The following is a 20,136-nucleotide window of genomic DNA, read 5'->3' as shown; positions in this document are numbered from 1 at the left end:
CTTTTTCCTTTTTTTTTTTTTCTTTTAGATAGAGATCTCAAGTAGGCAGAGAGGCAGGCAGAGAAAGAGGGGAGACATGCTCCTTGCCGAGCAGAGAGTCCGATGTGGGGCTCGATCCCAGGACTCCGAGATCATGACCTGAGCTGAAGGCAGAGGCTTAACCCACTGAGCCACCCAGGTGCCCCTGAAGGCAGAGACTTTAACCCACTGAGCCACCCAGGTGCCCACTTTTGTAAAGTCTTAATTAAAAAATCAAAATTTGTGGGGTACTTGGCTGGCTGGCTTGGTAGAGCATGCAACTCATGATCTTGGGGTTCTAACTTCAAGCCCCATGTTGGGTGTAGATCTTACTTTAAAAAAATCAAATTTTAACAAATACCAAGTCAACATCAAACAAGGTAATGGATTTTTGAAAAACATATTTTGTTGCTATAATGAATTCTCATTATTATTTTATTGGTGTTATGATTAATTTTCACTCCTGGGGTTAAATTCTGTGTTGTATAGTTTTTAGTATGTTATGTTCAGTTGATTATATTTTGTCTAGAAAAGAAAGAATTAAAAGCTCTACTTTCCCTGTCATGTAATATATACATTTTTATGTTCAAAGGTCACCATCTTTGATAGAATCCTAAATATTTCTTCCTTGTAGGAAATATTTTTGGATGAGGTGGCTATTTCACAGTCTGCAGAATAGCTGTATGTTGGACTTGTAGACTGAGAACATTTAGATCACAGGATAATAAAAATGAAAGAAGCCTTCAGTATTTTCCAGTTACACCTCATTATTTACAGGGAAGGAGACTGAGGCCCACAATGCAGAGTAACTTAGACAAAATCAGAATGGGTTTGTGACTTTATAACCATATCTTTTCCTAATCTGTTGTTTTATGAACCAAACTTGAACATCCAATCACTATATTCCACTACCCAGTGAGAATCAGTAAAGTAAATGTCTTTTATATCACATTTATTTTTATCAGTTGTTTGTTTGCTGGTTTCTTAGCTTGGCAGTTGTGATGTGCTTGTGTATCATTCGATTTCCAAGTTCCCAGGTGCAGTTACAGATCCTGGCATCTCTGCCATGAATATCACTTTTTCTTCTGGGCAGTGGTGATGTCTGCCTAATAACTTCTCCTTTACAGGCAACCAAAGTTGTGCCCTAGATGTCATAGTCACATGAATGAAAATGAAAGAAATTTGGTTCAGTAGGCAGGTGGCACTGCCATCATGACCCTATCCCCGGATATCCAACATTGAGTAAGGGAGGAGATATGCTGGTTGTATACCTTCTTTCTATGTAGTGTTCACTCTGGTATCCTACATTGCTTCCTATGTTGTACTGAGAGAAAGGAAGCTCCCTGCCTTAAATTCTGAACCAAATTAAATTTTGAATGATGACAGAGGTTTTGTAAGTATATCTATTCTTTAAGAAAGCTGTAACTTTTTGCCAAAATATTGGAACATTTTGTGAATTTTGCTAATATATGGGGAATAAATATGGGATAAAGTATTTGAAAGGGGGCTGGTCAAGAAAGTACACAGTTACTGTACTTAGACACATGCAGATGAGCCTGCTTTTCTTCATCACCCAGCACTCAGACTGTCTTGAAAGGAATTCCCAGTAAGTCCTAGGTCAGGCCAAATAGAGAGTGTGGCTAACTTAGTATATGCCACAGGTGAGCATCTGAGACAGACTTCTTTATATGATATTAGGTGTCAGATGAAACTAGAGAGTAGGGAACTTTGTCATATTCAAATGTCACTCAAGCAGTGCCTTTGAGCCCTCAATGGCAGCACACTCAAGTACTTTATTAATGAAAATCTTGACAATAGAGTCTATTATGGACCTACTGTGGTTTAACTCTTGAGTCTGAATTAAGCCCCCAAAGTAATTAAAGTGTCCAGAGCACTTTCTAGAAGGGAATAATGGGCCTGACATTTCTTAGTATGGTTTTAAAATTTCCTACATTTCCATCTCTTTATCCTATACTTGTCTCTCCATGTTTTTCCCTATATAGGAACCATCCACACCTGATAAATTCTGACTCTTTGTATTGATCAAAGAGAATAAGAAACTGTGGCTTGATCCTGCCCTCAGCCTTCCACTCTCTTACTCCTTGTCCAATGTATTAGAGCACACCTGCTCAGTTTAGTGCTGCTCTGCCATGTTAGAGTGAGGACTCATTAGGCCTGGTTTTCTGTCTGTAGAGGAATGGGAAGAATGGAGTTAATGGGAAAGGCCATATTGGTAAAATACCTGGCAGAAGCAGAAGAGGCCTTCCTTTCTTGATTGTAGGGCTAGGGTCCAGGGTAGCAAGCTGATTGATCAGAGAACTATCTTCTTAAGTTGTGGGGGTGGATCCTCGATGGCTGTTCTCCAGTGCTTCTCAAATTTAGGGCCATCCCAGAATCTGGAGGTCCAACACTTCTGTACCAAATAAGAGAAGGTTGTGAATATATGACGAAGAAAGATCCCATCCTCCCCACCCTCTCTTCCCTGGCCTCCACTGTCCTTAAGGATTTATTATCACATTCCACCAAGAATAGGCATCTCTAGCTTTGGAACTTGAAAATCTCTGGTGATTATGTGGCCCACAGGAAATAGCCTTTTCTGGGTCTTAGGAAAGGGAGTGACATAGTTTATCAGAGCTTGTGTCTTCAACAGGAAAGTCAGGACAATTACTCATGCTTGCCTCAGAGGAATATTAAAATTAAGTAAAATGTTAGTTCGAATATGTGTTTTTAAAGATTTATTTATTTGAGAGAGAGCGAGAGGGTGAGAAAGAGAGAGGTGGTGTATGGGGAGGGGCAGAGGAAGAGGGAGAGAAGCAGACTCCACTAAGCACAGAGCTGGGCAGAGAGCTTAATACCATGACCCTGAGATCATGACCTGAGCTGAAATCAAAAGTTGGATACCCAACCAACTGAGTCACCCTGAATATGGTTTTGACAAAACTAAAGTGCTCCTCATATGTAATCCAATCCAGTCTTTATCCAGTCCAGTCGATAGCCAGCTGTCTGAAATTTGGCTATTTTGGGCTCTTTCTGTAATTTGGCTATTGTTGATAAAGCTGCTATAAACACCAGGAGCATGTGCCACTTTGAATCAGTATTTTTATATCCTTTGGGTAATATCTACCAGTGCAGTTGCTGGATTGTAGGGTAGTTCTATTTTTAGCTTTTTAAGGAACCTTCTCCTTTTTTCCAGAGTGGCTGCACCAGTTTGCATCCCCACCAACAATGTAAGAGGTTTCCTCTTTCTCTGCGTCCTTGCCAACACCTGTTGCTACTTGTGTTGTTGATTTTAGCCATTCTGATAGTTGTGAGTTGGTATCTCATTGTAGTTTAAAAAAAATTTTTTTTAAATTTATAGTCAATTTAGTATCTGGACTCTCTAGTCTGTTCCACTGGTCTATATGTCTGTTTTTATGCCAGTACCATGCTTTCTTGGTGATCACAGCTTTGTAGTACAGCTTGAAATTAGGTAATGTCATGTCCCCAGTTTTATTTTTGTTTTTCAACATTTCCTTAGCGATTCAGGGTCTCTTCTGATTCCATACAAATTTTTGGATTATTTGCTCCAACTCTTTGAAGAATACTGGTGGAATTTTGATCGGAATAGCATTAAAAGTATAGATTGCTCTAGGCAGTACAGACATTTTCATAATGTTCATTCTTCTGATCCAAGAGCATGGAATGGTCTTCCATCTTTTTGTGTCTTCTTCAGTTTCTTTCATGAGTGTTCTGTAGTTCCTTGAGTACAGATCCTTTACCTCTTTGGTTAGGTTTATTCCCAGGTATCTTATGGTTCTTGGTGCTATAGTATATGGAATCGATTCTCTAATTTCTTTTTCTGTATTTTCATTATTAGTGTATAAGAAAGCCACTGATTTCTGCACATTGACTTTGTATCCTGGCATGTTGCTGAATTGTTGTATGAGTTCTAGTATCTTGGGGGTGGAGTCTTTTGGGTTTTCCATATAAAGAATCATGTCATCTGCAAAGAGAGAGAGTTTTACTTCTTCATTACCAATTTGGATACCTTTTATTTCTCTTTGTTGTCTGATTGCTGTTTCTAGGACTTCTAATACCATGTTCATCATCACTAGCCATCAGGGAGATTCAAATTAAAGCCACATTGAGATAACCTTACACCAGTTAGAATGGCAAAAATTAGCAAGACAGACAACATGTGTTGGAGGGGATGTGGAGAAAGGGGAACCCTTTTCCACTGTTGGTGGGAATGCAAGTTGATGCAGCCTCTTTGGAGAACAGTGTGGCGATTCCTTAAGAAATTAAAAACTGAACTTCCCTATGACCCTGCCATTGCACTCCTGAGTATTTACCCCAAAGATACAGATGTCGTAAGAAGAAGGGCCATTTGTACCCCAATGTTTATAGCAGCAATGGCCACGGTCGCCAAACTGTGGAAAGAACCAAGATGCCCTTCAATGGATGAATGGATAAGGAAGATGTGGTCCATATACACTATGGAGTATTATGCCTCCATCAGAAAGGACGAATACCCAACTTTTGTAGCAACATGGATGAGACTGGAAGAGATTATGCTGAGTGAAATAAGTCAAGCAGAGAGAGTCAATTATCACATGGTTTCACTTATTTGTGGAGCATAACAAATAGCATGGAGGACATGGGGAGTTAGAGAGAAGAAGGGAATTGGAGGAAATAGGAAGGGGAGGTGAACCATGAGAGACTATGGACTCTGAAAAACAATCTGAGGGGTTTGAAGTGGCGGGAGAGTGGGAGGTTGGGGTACCAGGTGGTGGGTATTATAGAGGGCATGGATTGCATGGAGCACTGGGTGTGGTGAAAAAATAATATTGTTATGCTGAAAATAAATAAAAAAAGAAAATCAATTTAATTAACATATACGGTATTATTAGTTTCAGAGGTAGAATTTAATGATTCTTCTGTGGCATACAACACCCAGTGCTCATTACTTCAAATGCCCACCTTAATGCCCATCACCCTGTTATCCCATCCCCTACTCACCTTCCCTCTAGTAACCCTCAGTTTGTTTCTGATAGTTAAGTGTCTCATAGTTTGCCTCCCTCTCTGCTTTCATCTTGTTTTATTTTTTCCTTCCTTTCCCCTGTTTATCTGTTTTGTTTCTTAAATTCCACATGAGTTAAATCATATGGTATTTATCTTTCTCTGACTAACTTATTTCACTTAACTAACTTATTTCACATACCTTCTAGTATACCTTTCACTTAACTAACTTATTTCATATACCTTCTAGTGCTGTCCACATGGTTGCAAATAACAATATTTCATTCTTTTGGTGGCTGAGTAATAATCTATTATATTTATGTATACCACATCTTTATTCATTCATCTAGTGAAAGACATCTGAGCTCTTTCCATATTTTGCGTATTGTAGATATGGCTACTATAAACATTGAGGTTCATTTGACCCTTTGATTCATTTTTTTTTCCTTTGGATAAATACTGAGTACTGCAACTGCTGGGTGTTAGATAGCTCTATTTTTTAACTTTTTGAGATACCACCATACTTTTTTCCAGAGTAGCTGAACCAGTTTGCATTCTCACTAACAGTGTAAGAGGATCTCCCTTTCTCCACATCCTTGCCAACATCTGTTGTTTTTGAGTTGTTAACTTTAGAGCTTTTCCCCTAAGGTTAAGAACACATCAGGGATGTCCACTCTCACCACTGGTGTTCAATATAGTACTGGAAGTCCTAGTCTCAGCAATCAGACAACAAAAAGAGATAAAAGACATCCAGGTAGGCCGAGTAAAAGTAAAATTTTCACTCTTTGTGGACTACATGATATTCTATATAGAAAACCTAAAAGACTCCACCCCAAAATTGCTAGAACTGATATGGGAATTTAGCAAAGTCTCAGGCTATAAAATCAATACACAGAAGTCAGTTGCATTTCTATACACTAACAATGAGGCAGAACAAAGAAAATTAAAGAAGCGATCCCATTAACAGTTGCAACAAAAATCCTAAGATACCTAGGAATAAACCTAACCAAAGAGGTAAAGGGTCTGTACTCATCAAAGTTTTGATTTGTATTTCCCTGATGATGAGTGATGTTGAGCATCTTTTTTCATGTGTCTGTTAGGCATCTGTATGTCTTCTTTGAAGAAATGTCTGTTCATGTCTTCTGCCCATTTTTAAATTGGACTATTTGGTTTTGGGATATTGAGTTGTGTATGTCCTGTATATATTTTAGATAGTAACCCTTTTTCAGATATGTCATTTGCAGATATCTTCTCTCATTCTGTAAATTCCCTTTTAGTTTTATTGTTTCCTTTTTGTGCAGAGACTTTTAATATTTATTTATTTAATCTTATGTTAGTCACCATAAAATACATTATTAGTTGTTGATGCAGTGAAATTTTTTTTAATGTACTGTTTTTCGATTTTTAAAAAAAAATTCTTTTCAGCATAACAGTATTCATTGTTTTTGCACCATACCCAATGCTCCATGCGATACGTGCCCTCCTTATTACCCACCACCTGGCTCCCCCAACCTCCCACCCCTCCGCCCCTTCAAAACCCTCAGGTTGTTTTTCAAAGTCCATAGTCTCTCATGATTCACCTCCCCTTCCAATTTACCCCAATGTTTATTGCAGTGAAACTTTTTATTTTGATGTAGTCATGATAGTTTATTTTTGCTTTTATTTTCCTTGCCTCAGGAGACATATCTAGAAAAATGTTGCTATGACCAATGTCAGAGAAGTTAGTGCCTTTGCTCTCTTCAAGGATTTTTGTGGTTTTAGGTCTCACATTTAGATATTTACTCCATTTTTGGGGGGGCAAGCAGAAGGAGAGGGGGAGAGAGAATCTTAAGCAGGCTCCTTAGCATGGAGCCTGAAGTGGGCCCAATCTCACAACACTGAGATCATGACCTAAGCTGAAATAAAGAGTTGGGTGCTTAACTGACTGAGCCATCCACATGCCCTATATGTCTTTAATTCATTTTCAGTTTATTTTTGTGTATGCTGACAGAAAGTGGTCTGTTTCATTCCTTTACATATAGCTGTCCAGTTTTCCCAACACCATTTGTTAAAGAGACCGTCTTTTTCCCATTGTATATTCATTCCTCCTTTGTTGAAGATTAATTGCTCATATAGTTGTGGGTTTATTTCCAGGTTTTCTATTCTATTTACCTATGTGTCTATTTTTGTTCCAGTACCATACTGTTTTGATTACTACAGCTTTGTAATTTAACTTGAAGTCTGGAATTATTATGCTCCCAGCATTGATTTTCTTTTTCAAGGTTGCTTTGGCTATTTGGGGTCTTTTGTGGTTCCACAAATATTAGGATTGTTTGTTCTAGTTCTGTGAAAAATGCTGTTGGCAGTTTTAAAAAATTTTTTAATTTTTTAAAATTTCATTTCAGTGTTCCAGAATTCATTGTTTATGCACCACACCCAGTGCTCCATGCAGTACATGCCCTCCATAATAGCCACTGCCAGGCTCACCCAACCCCCTATCCTCCTCCCCTCCAAAACCCTGTTTGTTTTCCAGAGTCCACAGTCTCTCATGGTTTGTCTCCCCCTCCAATTTCCCCCAATTCACTTTTCCTTTCTCTCTCCTAATGTCTTCCATGTTTATTCCTTATGCTCCACAAGTAAGTGAAACCATATGATAATTGACTTTCACTGCTTGAATTTTTTCACTCAGCATAATCTCTTCCAGTCCCATCCATGTTGATGCAAAAATTGAGTATTCATCCTTACTGATGGAGGCATAATATTCCATTGTATATATGGACCATATATTTTTTATCCATTCATCTGTTGAAGAGCATCTTGCCTCTTTGCACAGTTTGGTGATTGTGGCCATTGATGCTTGGAACATTTGGGTACATTTGGCCCTTCTTTTCACTACATCTATATCTTTGGGGTAAATACCCAGGAGTGCAATTGAAGGGTCATAGGGTAGCTCTATTTTTAATTTCTTGAGGAATCTCCACACTGTTCTCCAAAGTGGCTGCACCAACTTGCATTCCCACCAACAGTTTAAGAGGGTTCCCCTTTTCTCCACATCGTCTCCAGCACATGTTGTTTACTGTCTTGATCATTTTGGCCATTCTAACCGATATAAGGTGGTTTTGATTTGAATCTCCCTGATAGCTAGTGTGATGAAGATTTTTTCATGTGTCTGTTAGCCATTTGTATGTCTTCTTTGGAGAAGTGGCTGTTCATATCTTCTGCCCATTTTTTGACATGATTATTTGTTTTTTGTGTGTTGAGTTTGAGGAGTTCTTTATAGATCTTTATAGATCTTTCAGCCCTTTGTCTGTAGTGTCATTTGCGAATATCTTCTTCCATTCCATGGGTTGCCTCTTTGTTTTGTACACTGATTCCTTTGCTCTGCAGAAGCTTTGATCTTGACGAAGTCCCAAAAGTTCATTTTTGCTTTTGTTTCCTTTGCCTTTGGAGACATATCTTGAAAGAAGTCGCTGTGGCCAATGTTAAATACATTACTGTCTATGTTGTCCTTTAGGATTCTGATGGATTCCTGCCTCTTGTTGAGGTCTTTTATCCATTTCTAGTTTATCTTTGTGTATGGTGTAAGAGAATGGTCGAGTTTCATTCTTCTACACATAGCTGTCCAATTTTCCCAGCACCATTTATTGAAGAGACTGTCTTTTTTCCACTGAATATTTTTTCTGCTTTGTTGAAGATTATTTGACAATAGAGTTGAAGGTCCATATATGGGCTCTCTACTCTGTTCCACTGGTCTATATATCTGTTTTTGTGTCAGTACCATGCTGTCCTGGTGATCACAGCTTTGTAATAGCTTCAGTCCAAAACCTATGGGATACAGCAAAAGTGGTCTTAAGGGGGAAATACATAGCCATCCAAGCCACCCTCAAAAAAACTGAAAAGTCCAGATTACATCAGCTGTCTTTACACCTTAAAGAACTGGATAATCAACAACAAATTAAGCCAACCCCACACAAAAGAAGGGAAATAATCAAGATCAGAGCAGAGATCAGTGAGATACAAACTAGAGATATAGTAGAATGCATCAACAAAACTAGAAGCTGCTTTTTTGAAAGAATCAATAAGATCAATAAACCATTGGCTAAACTAATCCAAAAGATAAGAGAGAGGACCCAAATTAATAAAATTGTGGATGAAAAGGGAGAGATCATGACTAACACCAAGGAAATAAAATCAATAATCAGAAATTGTCAACAGTTATATGCCAATAAGTTAAGCAACCTAGATGAAATTGATGCATTCCTAGAAACCTATAAGCTTCCAAAACTGAATCAGGAAGAAATTGACAACCTGAATAGACCAATACCTAGTAGTGAGATTGAAGCAGTGATCAAAAACCTCCCAAAAAACAAGAGCCCAGGAACTGACAAATTCCCTGGGGAATTCTACTAAACTTTTCAAAGAAGAAATAATACCTATTCTTTGGAGACTGTTTCAAAAAATTGAAGAAGAAGGAAAACTTGCAGACTTTTATTAGGAAACCAGCATTACCCTGATCCCCAAACCAGGCAAAGACCCCACCAAAAAGGATAATTTCAGACCAATATCCCTGATTAATATGGGTGCTAAGATTCTCAACAAGATCCTAGCTAATAGGATCCAAGAGTACATTAAAAAGATTATCTACCATGACCAGGTGGGATTTATCCATGGGATGCAAGGGTGGTTCAACATTTGCAAATCAATCAATATGACAGAACAAATCAATAATAGAAGGGAGAAGAACCACATGGTCTTCTCAATTGATGCAGAAAAAGCATTTGACAAGATACAACATCTGTTTCTGATTAAAACGCTTCAAAATATAGGGATAGAGGAAACATTCCTCAACTTCATAAAATCTATGAAAAACCCACAGCTAATCTTATCCTGTATGGGGAAAAGCTGACAGCCTTCCCTTTGAGATCAGTAACACGACAAGGATGCCCATTTTCACCACTCTTGTTCAATATAGTATTAGAAGTCCTAGCAACAGCAATCAGACAACAAAGAGAAATAAAATGTATTCAAATTGGCAATGAAGAAGTCATACTCTTTCTCTTCACAGATGACATGATTCTTTATATGGAAAACCCAAAAGACTCCACCCCCAAACTACTATAACTCATACAGCAATTCAGTAATGTGGCAGGATACAAAGTCAATGTACAGAAATCAGTTGTTTTCTTATATACTAACAATGAAAATACAAAAAGGGAAATTAGAGAATCGATTTCATTTACTATAGCACCAAGAACCATAAGATACTTGGGATTAAACCTAACCAAAGAGGCAAAGGATCTGTACTCAAAGAACTACAGAACGCTCGTGAAAGAAATTGAAGAAGACACAAAAATATGGAAGACTATTCCATGATCATGGATTGGAAGAATAAACATTGTTAAAGTGTCTATATAACCTAGAGCACTCTATACTTTCAATGCCATTCCGATCAAAATTCCACTCGCATTTTTCAAAGAGCTGGAGCAAACAATCCTAAATTATGTATAGGCCAAGAAGAGACACCGAATTGCTAAGGAAATGTTAAAAAAAAAAAAAACTGGGGGGGGGGGGCATCACGTTGCCTGGTTTCAAGCTGCTGGCGTTTTGATAGGCATTGCATTAAATGTGTAGATTAAATGTGTAGAATTTTAACAATATCCTTTCTTCTAACCCGTGAGCATGGAATGTCTTTTTGTTTCTGTGTCATCTTGAATTTCATCAGTGTTTTATTGTTTTCAGAGTGCAGGATTTTCACCTCTTTGGTTAAGTTTATTTCCTAGATATTTTATTGTTTTTGGTGTAGTTGTAAAGGGGATTGTTTTCTTAATTTCTCTTTCTGCTGCTTCATTTTTAGTGTATAGGAATGCAACATATTTTTTGTACATTGATTTTATGTCCTGAGACTTTACTGAATTCATGTATCAGTTCTACTATATTTTGGTGGAGTCTTTATGTTTTTTTCTATATAGTATCGTGTCATCTGCAAATAGTGATAATTCTAATTCTTCTGTAGCAATCTGGATGTCTTTTATTTTTTTATGTTTAATTGCTGTGGCTAGGACATCTAGTACTATGTTGAATAGAAGTGGTAAAAATGGATATTTTCATTTTGTTCCGATCTTATGGGAAAAGCTCTCAGTTTTAACCACCATTGGGTATTACATTACTGTGGGTTTTTCATATAAAGACTTTATTATGTTGAGGTATGTTCCCTCTAGACCTGCTTTGCAGAAGGTTTTTATCATGAGTGAATGTTATCCTTCATCAAATGCTTTTTCTGCATCTGTTGGATTGATAATATGTTTTTTAATCCTTCCTTATGATGTGACAAATCACATTGATTGTTTTGTGAAAGGACCAACCTTGCATCCTGGGAATAAATCCCATTGGATCATGGTGTATGATTTTTTTTTTTTTTTTTTTGGTGCATGTTGGATCAGTTTGCTAATATTTTATTGAAGATTTTTGCATCTATATTCACAAGGGATGTTTGCCTGTATTTTCTTTTTTTGTGTGTGGTGTTTTCATCTGGTTTCAGTATCAGGGTGATACCTGCCTCTTGGAATGATTTTGGAAGTTTTCCTTACTCTCCTATTTTTTGGAATAGTTGAAGAATAGTTGAAGACCTCTTCTTTGAGTATTTGATAGAATTTGCCTGTGAAGCCGTCTGTTCCTAGAATTTTGTTTTAGGGGAGTTTTTGGATTACTGATTCAGTGTTGTTGCTGGTAATTGGTCTGTTCATACTTTTTATTTTGTTCTGCTTTAGTTTTGGCAGGTTATGTGTTTCTAGGAGTTTATCCATTTCTTCTTGTCCATTTTGTTGGTGTATAGGTTTCCATAATATTCTTTTACAATTGTTTGTATTTCTGTGGTATTTGTTATTTTTTCTCCTCTTTCATTAGTGATTTTGTTTATTTGGGTCCTCTTTTTTTGAGGAGCCTGGCTAGAGAGCTATCAATTTTGTTGATCTTTTCAAAGAATCAGCTCCTGGTTTCATTGATCTGTTCTATTGTATTTGTTTGTTTTTTGTTTCTATCTTATTTATTTGTCCTCTAATCTTTATTATTTCTTTTTATATGCTAGCTTTAGGTTTTCTTTGTTGTTCTTGCTCTAACTTCTTTAGGTGTAAGTTTTGGTTGTTTATTTGAGATTTTCTTGCTTCTTGAGTTAGGCCTGTGTTACTATGAACATCCCTTCTAGAACTGCTTTTGCTTCATCCCAGAGGTTTTGGACTGTTGTGTTTTCATTTTCATCTATTTCCTTGTATTTTTGGATTTCTTCTTTGATTTCTTGGTTTACCCATTCATTGTTTGGTAGTATGTTGTTTAACGTCCATGTTTTTAGGGTTTTTCGGATTTTTTCTTGTGATTGATTTTAGTTTCATAGCATTGTGGTCAGAAAAGATGCATGGTAAGACTTTAATCTTTTTGAATTTGTTGAGGCTTGTTTTGTGGCCTAATTTGTGATGTATGTTCTGGAGACTGTTCCTTGTGTACTTGAAAAGAATGCGTATCCTGCTGTTTTTGAATGGAATGTTCTGAATATGTCTGTTAAATACATCTGGTCCAGTGTGTTATCAGAACCACTGTGTTCTTGCTGATGTTCTGTTTGGATGATCTGTCCATCAATGTAAGTGGGGAGTTAGAGTCCCCTACTATCATTGTATTGTTATTATTTCCTTTATCTTTGTTATTAACTGTTTTATGTATTTGAGAGCACTCATGTTGGGTTTAAATATTTACAACTGTTGTATCTTCTTGTTGGATTGTTCTCTTATTATATAGTGTCCTTCTCTGTCTCTTGTTGCAGTCTTTGTTTTAATTATTTTTTATTTTTTCTTATTTTTCCATTAAGTTGCCCCCTTTAAAAATTTTTTTTTAAAATATTTATTTTCAGCATAACAGTATTTATTATTTTTGCACCACACCCAGTGCTCCATGCAATCCATGCCCTCTCTAATACCCACCACCTGATTCCCCCCAAAGATACAGATGTAGTAAAAAGAAGGGCCATCTGTACCCCAATGTTTATAGCAGCAATGGCCATGGTTGCCAAACTGTGGAAAGAACCAAGATGCCCTTCAATGGATGAATGGATAAGTTGCCCCTTTTTATTTTATTTTATTTACTTTTCCTCTGATGTAGGACTTTATTTATTTATTTATTTATTTATTTATTTATTTATTTATTCATTCATTTATTATTATGTTCAGTTAGCCAGCATATAGTATAGTACATCATTAGTTTTTGATGTAGTGTTCAGTTATTTTTTAGTTGCATATAACACCCATGCTCATCACAACACGCACCCTCCTTAATACCCATCACCCTCCTCCCTTCTGTAACTCTCAGTTTCCAAGAGTCCAGAGTCTCTCATGGTTTGTTTGTCTCTCTTACTTTTTCCCATTCAGTTTTCTGTCCTTTCCCCTGTGGTCCTTTGCACTATTCATGTATTCTACATATGAGTGAAACCAACACCCAAAAAATAAATAACCTAGTCAAGAAATGGGCAGAAGACATGAACAGACAGTTTTCCAGAGAAGACATACAAATGGCTAACATACACACGAAAAAATGTTCATCCTCATTAGCCATCAGGGAAATACAAATCAAAACCACATGGAGATACCACCTTACACCAGTTAGAATGGCAAAAATCAATAAAACAGGAAAAAAAAAAGTATTGGGGAGCATGTGGAGAAAGGGATTCCCCTTACATTGTTGGTGGGAAGATAGTATTTATTTTAAAGTCTAGTTTCTCTGATGTAAATGTTGCTACCTAGGCTTTCTTTTCACTTCCATTTGCATGATAAATGTTTCTCCATCCCCTTACTTTTAATCTGCAGGTGTCTTTGATCTGAAATGAATCTCTTGTGGGCACATGATTTTTTTTTTTTTTTAAATCTACTCTGTCTTTGTATGTCTTTTCATTGGAGCATGTAGTCCATTTACTTTCAATGTAATTATTGATAGATATGTATTTGTTGCCATTTTGTTACTTATTTTGTGGTTGTCTCTATAGATATACTCTGATCCTTCTCTTGTTTTCTTTCTTTCTTTCTTTCTTTCTTTCTTTCTTTCTTTCTTTCTTTCTTTCCTTCCTTCTTTCTTTCTTTCTTTTACTTTTTTTTTTTTTTTTTTTTTTTGGCTTTCTGTAGTGATATACTTGGACTTCTTTCTCTTTATTCCTTGCATATATATTACTGGTTTTTGATTTGTGGTTACCATTAGATTTTTGTATAACATCTTTTGCATGTAGAAATCTATATTAAGTTGATGGTTGCTTAAGTTTGAACCCATTCTCCCAGGGTCCTGGGATTGAGCATCACAGGGGATCCCTGCTCAGTGGAGAGCTTGCTTCTCTCTCTGCTTCTGCCTCTCCCCCTGCTTGGGTTTTCTTGTTCTCTCTCAAATAAATAAATAAATAATAATTAAGTAAAATATTTTAAAAGGAAGTTTGAACCCATTCTTTATGTCCCTCGCCCACCATATCTTAGGTATATTGTGTCATATTTTACATTCTTTTATTTTATGCATCCCTTGACTGATTTTTACAGAAGTACTTATTTCACTGCTTTTGTGTTTTTAATTTTTATTCTAATTTTTAAATTAATTTCTTTTCAGTGTAACAGAATTCATTGTTTATGCACCACACACAGTGCTCCATGCAATATGTGCCCTCCTTAATACCCACCACCTGGCTCCCCCAACCTCCCACCCCCCACCCCTTCAAAACCCTCAGGTTGTTTTTCAGAGTCCATAGTCTCTCATGGTTAATCTCCCCTTCCAATTTCCCTCATCTCCCTTCTCCTCTCCATCTCCCTTTGTCCTCCTTGTAATTTGTTATGTTCCACAAATAAGTGAAACCATATGGTAATTGACTTTCTCCCCTTGACTTATTTCACTCAGCATAATCTCTTCCAGTCCCGTCCATGTTGATACAAAAGTTGGGGTTTCATCCTTTCTGATGGAGGCGTAATACTCCATAATGTATATGGACCACATCTTCCTTATCCATTCGTCTGCTGAAGGGCATCTTGGTTCTTTCCACAGTTTGGTGACCGTGGCCATTGCTGCTATAATCATCGGGGTACAGATGACCCTTTTTTTCACTACATCTGTATCTTTGGGGTAAATACCCAGTAGTGCAATGGCAGGGTCATAGGGAAGTTCTATTTTTAATTTCTTGAGGAATCTCCACACTGTTCTCCAAAGTGGCTGCACCAACTTGCATTCCCATCAAGAGTGTAGGAGGGTTCCCCTTTCTCCACATTCTCTCCAACACACGTTGTTTCCTGTGTTGCTGATTTTGGCCATTCTAACTGGTGTAAGATGGTATCTCAATGTGGTTTTAATTTGAATCTCCCTGATGTCTAGTGATGATGAACATTTTTTCATGTGTCTGATAGCCATTTGTATGTCATCAATGGAGAAGTGTCTGTTCATGTCGTCTGCCCATTTTTTGACATGATTATCTGTTTTGTGTGTGTTGAGTTTGAAAAGTTCTTTATAGATCCTGGATATCAACCTTTTGTCTGTACTGTCATTTGCAAATATCTTCTCCCATTCCGTGGGTTGCCTCTTTGTTTTGTTGACTGTTTCCTTTGCTGTGCAGAAGCTTTTGATCTTTATAAAGTCCCAAAAGTTCATTTTCGCTTTTGTTTCCTTTACCTTTGGCGATATATCTTGAAAGAAGTTGCCGTGGCTGATATCGAAGAGGTTACTGTCTATGTTTTCCTCTAGGGTTCTGATGGATTCCTGTCTTACGTTGAGGTCTTTTAACCATTTTGAGTTTTTCTTTGTGTACGGTGTAAGAGAATGTAAGACACCTGGGTAAAGGTGTCTTTACCTTTACAGATACCTGTAAAGGTATATTTTTATCTTTACAAAGAGGTAAATGATCTATACTTGAGGAACTACAGAACACTTATGAAAGAAATTGAAGAAGACACAAAAAGATGGAAGACCATTCCATGCTCTTGGATCAGAGGAATAAACATTGTTAAAATGCCTATACTGCCTAGAGCAATCTATACTTTTAATGCCATTCTGAGCAAAATTCCACCGGTATTTTTCAAAGATCTGGAGCAAATAATCCAGAAATTTGTATGGAATCAGAAGAGACCCCAAATTGCTAAGGAAATGTTGAAAAACAAAAATAAAACTGGGGGCATCTCGTTATTTGATTTCAAGCTGTACTACAAAGCTGTGATCACCAAAATAGCATGGTACTGGCATAAAAACAGACACATAGACCAGTGGAACAGAGTAGAGAGCCCAGATATGGACCCTCAACTCTATGGTCAAATAATCTTCGACAAAACAGGAAAAAATACATAGTGGAAAAAGGATAGTCTCTTCAATAAATGGTGCTGGGAAAATGGGACAGCTATATGTAGAAGAATGAAACTCAACCATTCTCTTACTTTTTGCCATTTTAATTACCATTTGTCTTGGTGTGGATCTCTTTGGATTGAATGTTTCAGGGAGTCTCTGTGCTTCTGGGGTCTAGATATCTGTTTCCTTTCCCAGGTTAGGGAAGTTTTCAGCTGCTCTTTCTTCAAAACATTTCTACCCTTTTTTCTCCCTTCTTTTTCTGAGCTCCCTATAATCTGAATGTTATTATGCTTGATGGAGTCACTGATTTCTCTAAGACTACTCTCAATTTGCATAATTTTCTTTCCTCTCTTTTGCTTAGTTAGGTTAATTTTCACTCTTCTGTCTTACAGGTCATGAATTTGTGTCTCAGCTCCATCTAGTCTGCTGTTTAATCTGCCAAGTGTATTTTAAATTTCATTTATTGTCTTCTTGATCTCTCATTGGTTCTTTTTAAAAAAAATCTTTGCTAAGAGTCTCATTGATGTCCTTCACTCTTTTTTCAAATCCAGTGAGTATCTTTATGATCATTACCCTATTTTTTTTTTTAATCAGGCATATAACTTACATCTGTTTAGATCTCTTGCTGTGGTTTGGTCCTCTTCTTTCATTTTGGACTTGTTTCTTTCCTTTTGTCTAACTCCTTGTGTCTGTTCCTATGTTAGGAACGTCAGCTACTTCTCCTGCTCTTAATGATAATAGCTCTATGAAGAAGAGGACCTGAGTATCCTGTAATGCAGTGTCCCATTTCCCCAGGGCTTGGAATTTCAGGGAACATCTCCTATGTGTGTTGCATATGCTCTGCTGTTGAGTCTTGTCCTCTTTTTCCTTCAGTCTACTTATCTATTGCGGGCAGTGTCTGGTTCCCAGAAGAGTCGGCGGGGGGCATGTTTTAACATGTCTGGTGATCTGCTTGTGAAATGAGACATGCCCTGTCAATGGAACTGAGGCCCCTCAAAGTGCACAGATTGGGAGATGTGTTGCACTGGCCTGGGGAAGGGGTCCTGGAGTGATGGGATTAATGGTAGTGTGACTCAGAAATTAGATCTGCTGAAGCTTGGGGTTAAGGAGGCTTGGTGCAAGCAAGTTAGGTAATCAGTATTGACACCAGTGTACTGGTTCCCACAGGTGGCTGTTTGTGCAGGGGAGGTGGGGGAGAGAAACAGAGCCTAATAACTCCTTTGTTTCTGAAGGGGGTTTCCATGTGATCTCTGTCTCTGTGGGCCATGATCTGAGATGAAAAATTGCTCTCCCTCCCTTCTGCCCTGGCATTTTTCACACTGACGGTTCTATACTATATCTGTACAGACTGTTTGCCATGCTCTCCCTTTAAGAACTCAGCTTCCTAACATCCTCTGGGCGCTCCCAGAGCCTAGAAGGCTGATTTTTAAAATTTCAGGTTTTAAGTCCTGCTGCTTTTGAGAACTCAAGAAATTCTGCCCCTCTTGCTTTCAAAGGCAAATGTTATGGGATTCATCCTCCCCATTCCTGGCTCCCTCGTGGTTTTTGCCCTCTGTGCAACACCAGCTCCCTCCCCACCTTGACAGTTATGGTTTGTGTCACCCCAAACTCTGTCTTAACCCTTCATATCTTCTTTGATGTGGCCTCTTCTCTACTTTTAGTTGTGGAGTTTGTCTTGCCAGTCTTCAGATTTATTTTCTGGGTTATTTATGCTAATGTGAGTGTAATATAGTTGAATTCATTGAACAAAGTGAGCTTAGGGTTCTCCTACTCTGCCATCTTCCCAGCCAACCAATCCTAGTGTGTGTGTGTGTGTGTGTGTGTGTGTGTGTATTTTTTAAAGAAATCATCTCCCAATGATGGGACCCTGTACTTTCAAATTTTTATTAATTTCATTCTTCAAAGTCCTTCTAATTTTTTATTCCTTTTTCATGAATTTTTTTTCCTTATCTGACATTCTTTCTGTGTTCCCTTATTCCCTCAACTGAAGATTCTGATACGAATCTCCCCATATCTATTATGGTGAGGTCCAGGACTGATCCTGAGATTACAGGTTTCTCTGAAGGGGCTGAGGATGGAGGAAGAAGCCCTGGTTCTGTAGTTCACCATTAGTTGAGAATGGTGCAGGGGGGTTGTCACCTCCTGCCCTTTTAGGAAAGTTGTATATTGGAAGTACAGGCTTCTGAAAGCTCAAGGCTCAGAGTCAGCTATATTCCAAGCCATTATATCCATATCTTGGTAGTTGCCATCTCCTTTGGGGATTATCATAAGAGAGATACTTACCCAGTCCAGGATGTAGATGACCTGGGTGTCATGGAGCAGTTGCTCATCCCTGAGGTGGACACATGAAAGAGTCTGTTAAAGGGGTCTAGAAATGTTTCCTTGAGAGCCCTGAGCCCTGCTCACATCCTTACTTAGGACTATAGCTAAAGAAGGAGAAGTTAGAACTTAAACTAAACTGAAAACTTACAGGCCTGTCAGAGAGGCAGTTGCAGAATGTGGCACCAGACATCTGATCACTTGCAAAGCATAGTGAATTATGGCCATCAGATCTGTTTAATCATAGCTGGGCATTAGGAGTTAGCAAAATGTCTCAGTCCCAGGGCACTGCCACTGGGGCCCAGGTCCTTGATTTCTCACTTCCTGTATCCTTTTTTGTTTGGAATATAGACACAATGAGGCTTGAATTCTCATCCTATTCTGAATGCCACCAACCTTCCCCCCCGCCCCACCATTTTAGGAAGCAGAAAGCTAGTAGCAGCAACAGTTGGGATTGTAAGTCAACATTTTTATATTCTAGGTCATCAGATGGTTATTCTGAAAGCCCTGCAGTGATTTCCTTGAAATTCAGCCATTCTTAGATAAATGAGAATATCCTTCAAGCTGAGGTAAGTTTGGCTCTTTTGGCCTATTGACCCTTAGGGATCAGCAGCCAAGAAAATATCCTCTGTATCTCATGATGGAGGCTACCTGGTAATAATTCTTTACATTCTGATGAATGGAGGTGATTAATCAGGCTTGGAGAAAGATTTAGAGGGTTTTTTTTTTTTCTAGACTGGCTGTATTTAAAGATCCAAGAACTTTTGGCCTCTTATGAGCTCTCTTTTGGGGAGAGGCTAGAAAAGCATGGGTAGTTTTAATTCCTGGAGAGATCACTAGGTTTGTTAGATTCCTCTTTTGAGGAATCCTCCTCCCTCTGATTCCTCTGATTCCTTCCTTGGCTCAGTTATTTATATCCTCAATACTGGTGAATGAATCAGCAGTTTTGGAATCACACTGTAACCTGTTAGAAATATAGAATCTCAGGTCCATGCTAGACCTACTGAATCAGAATCTACTTTTTAACAAGGTATACAGGTGATTTGTATACTTACACAAAATAATGAAGTTTGAAAAGCCCTGTTTTATAAATTCCTTCTTCGGTGGATGAAAGAAGGCGCTCCAGATATGACTTTTATGCTGTAATTTTGGCTTCTGGGTGTTTTGAACATTTTCCTTGAACACTGGAATTTGCATCTGGGCATTTGAGAACTATAGCTTGACCACTCTGAATAAGCATTCTGTTCTGACTGCCCCACGGTTTAGTCCCTATGCCAGCCCTGCTAAACCCATAAAGGAGAACGGGGAAGCTGCTAACCTCTATGCTTGTTGTCTCTCCTCTACTGAAAAGGGCCATGTCTTACTGAGGGCTGAGAGTATCCTTAGGTCCTCGGCATGCATCCCATGGGAGGAACCTGTCCAGGTAATTGGGATGGACAAAGGAGAGACTAGCAGTGCTCATGGGAGTTCAGGGAGAGCCAGTGT

At 38.1% G+C, this 20,136-nt stretch overlaps 1 protein-coding gene across 3 annotated transcripts in view; it reads right to left on the bottom strand.

The window, feature by feature from the left end:
- Nucleotides 1-951: 951 nt before the first annotated feature.
- LOC309870371 (uncharacterized protein C12orf54) overlaps nucleotides 952-20,136 on the bottom strand; it is a 45,252-nt gene continuing 26,067 nt past the window's right edge. For 2 of the 3 annotated variants that reach the window (XM_082742497.1, XM_082742498.1), the window contains exons 7-9: nucleotides 18,616-18,664; nucleotides 2,261-2,431; nucleotides 952-1,162 (exon numbers count right to left, since the gene is read on the bottom strand). In XM_082742497.1, coding sequence (XP_082598623.1) covers nucleotides 2,338-2,431; nucleotides 18,616-18,664 — 143 coding nt within the window. In that variant the 3' untranslated portion in view covers nucleotides 952-1,162; nucleotides 2,261-2,337. The remainder of the gene's footprint in view (nucleotides 1,163-2,260; nucleotides 2,432-18,615; nucleotides 18,665-20,136) is intronic. The other variant, XM_082742499.1, reaches the window with a different exon arrangement.

Source organism: Mustela nivalis (assembly GCF_964662115.1).
Source record: "Mustela nivalis genome assembly, chromosome: 7".
Classification (NCBI taxonomy): domain Eukaryota; kingdom Metazoa; phylum Chordata; class Mammalia; order Carnivora; family Mustelidae; genus Mustela; species Mustela nivalis.
This window is presented reverse-complemented; position numbering and strand designations above follow the sequence as displayed.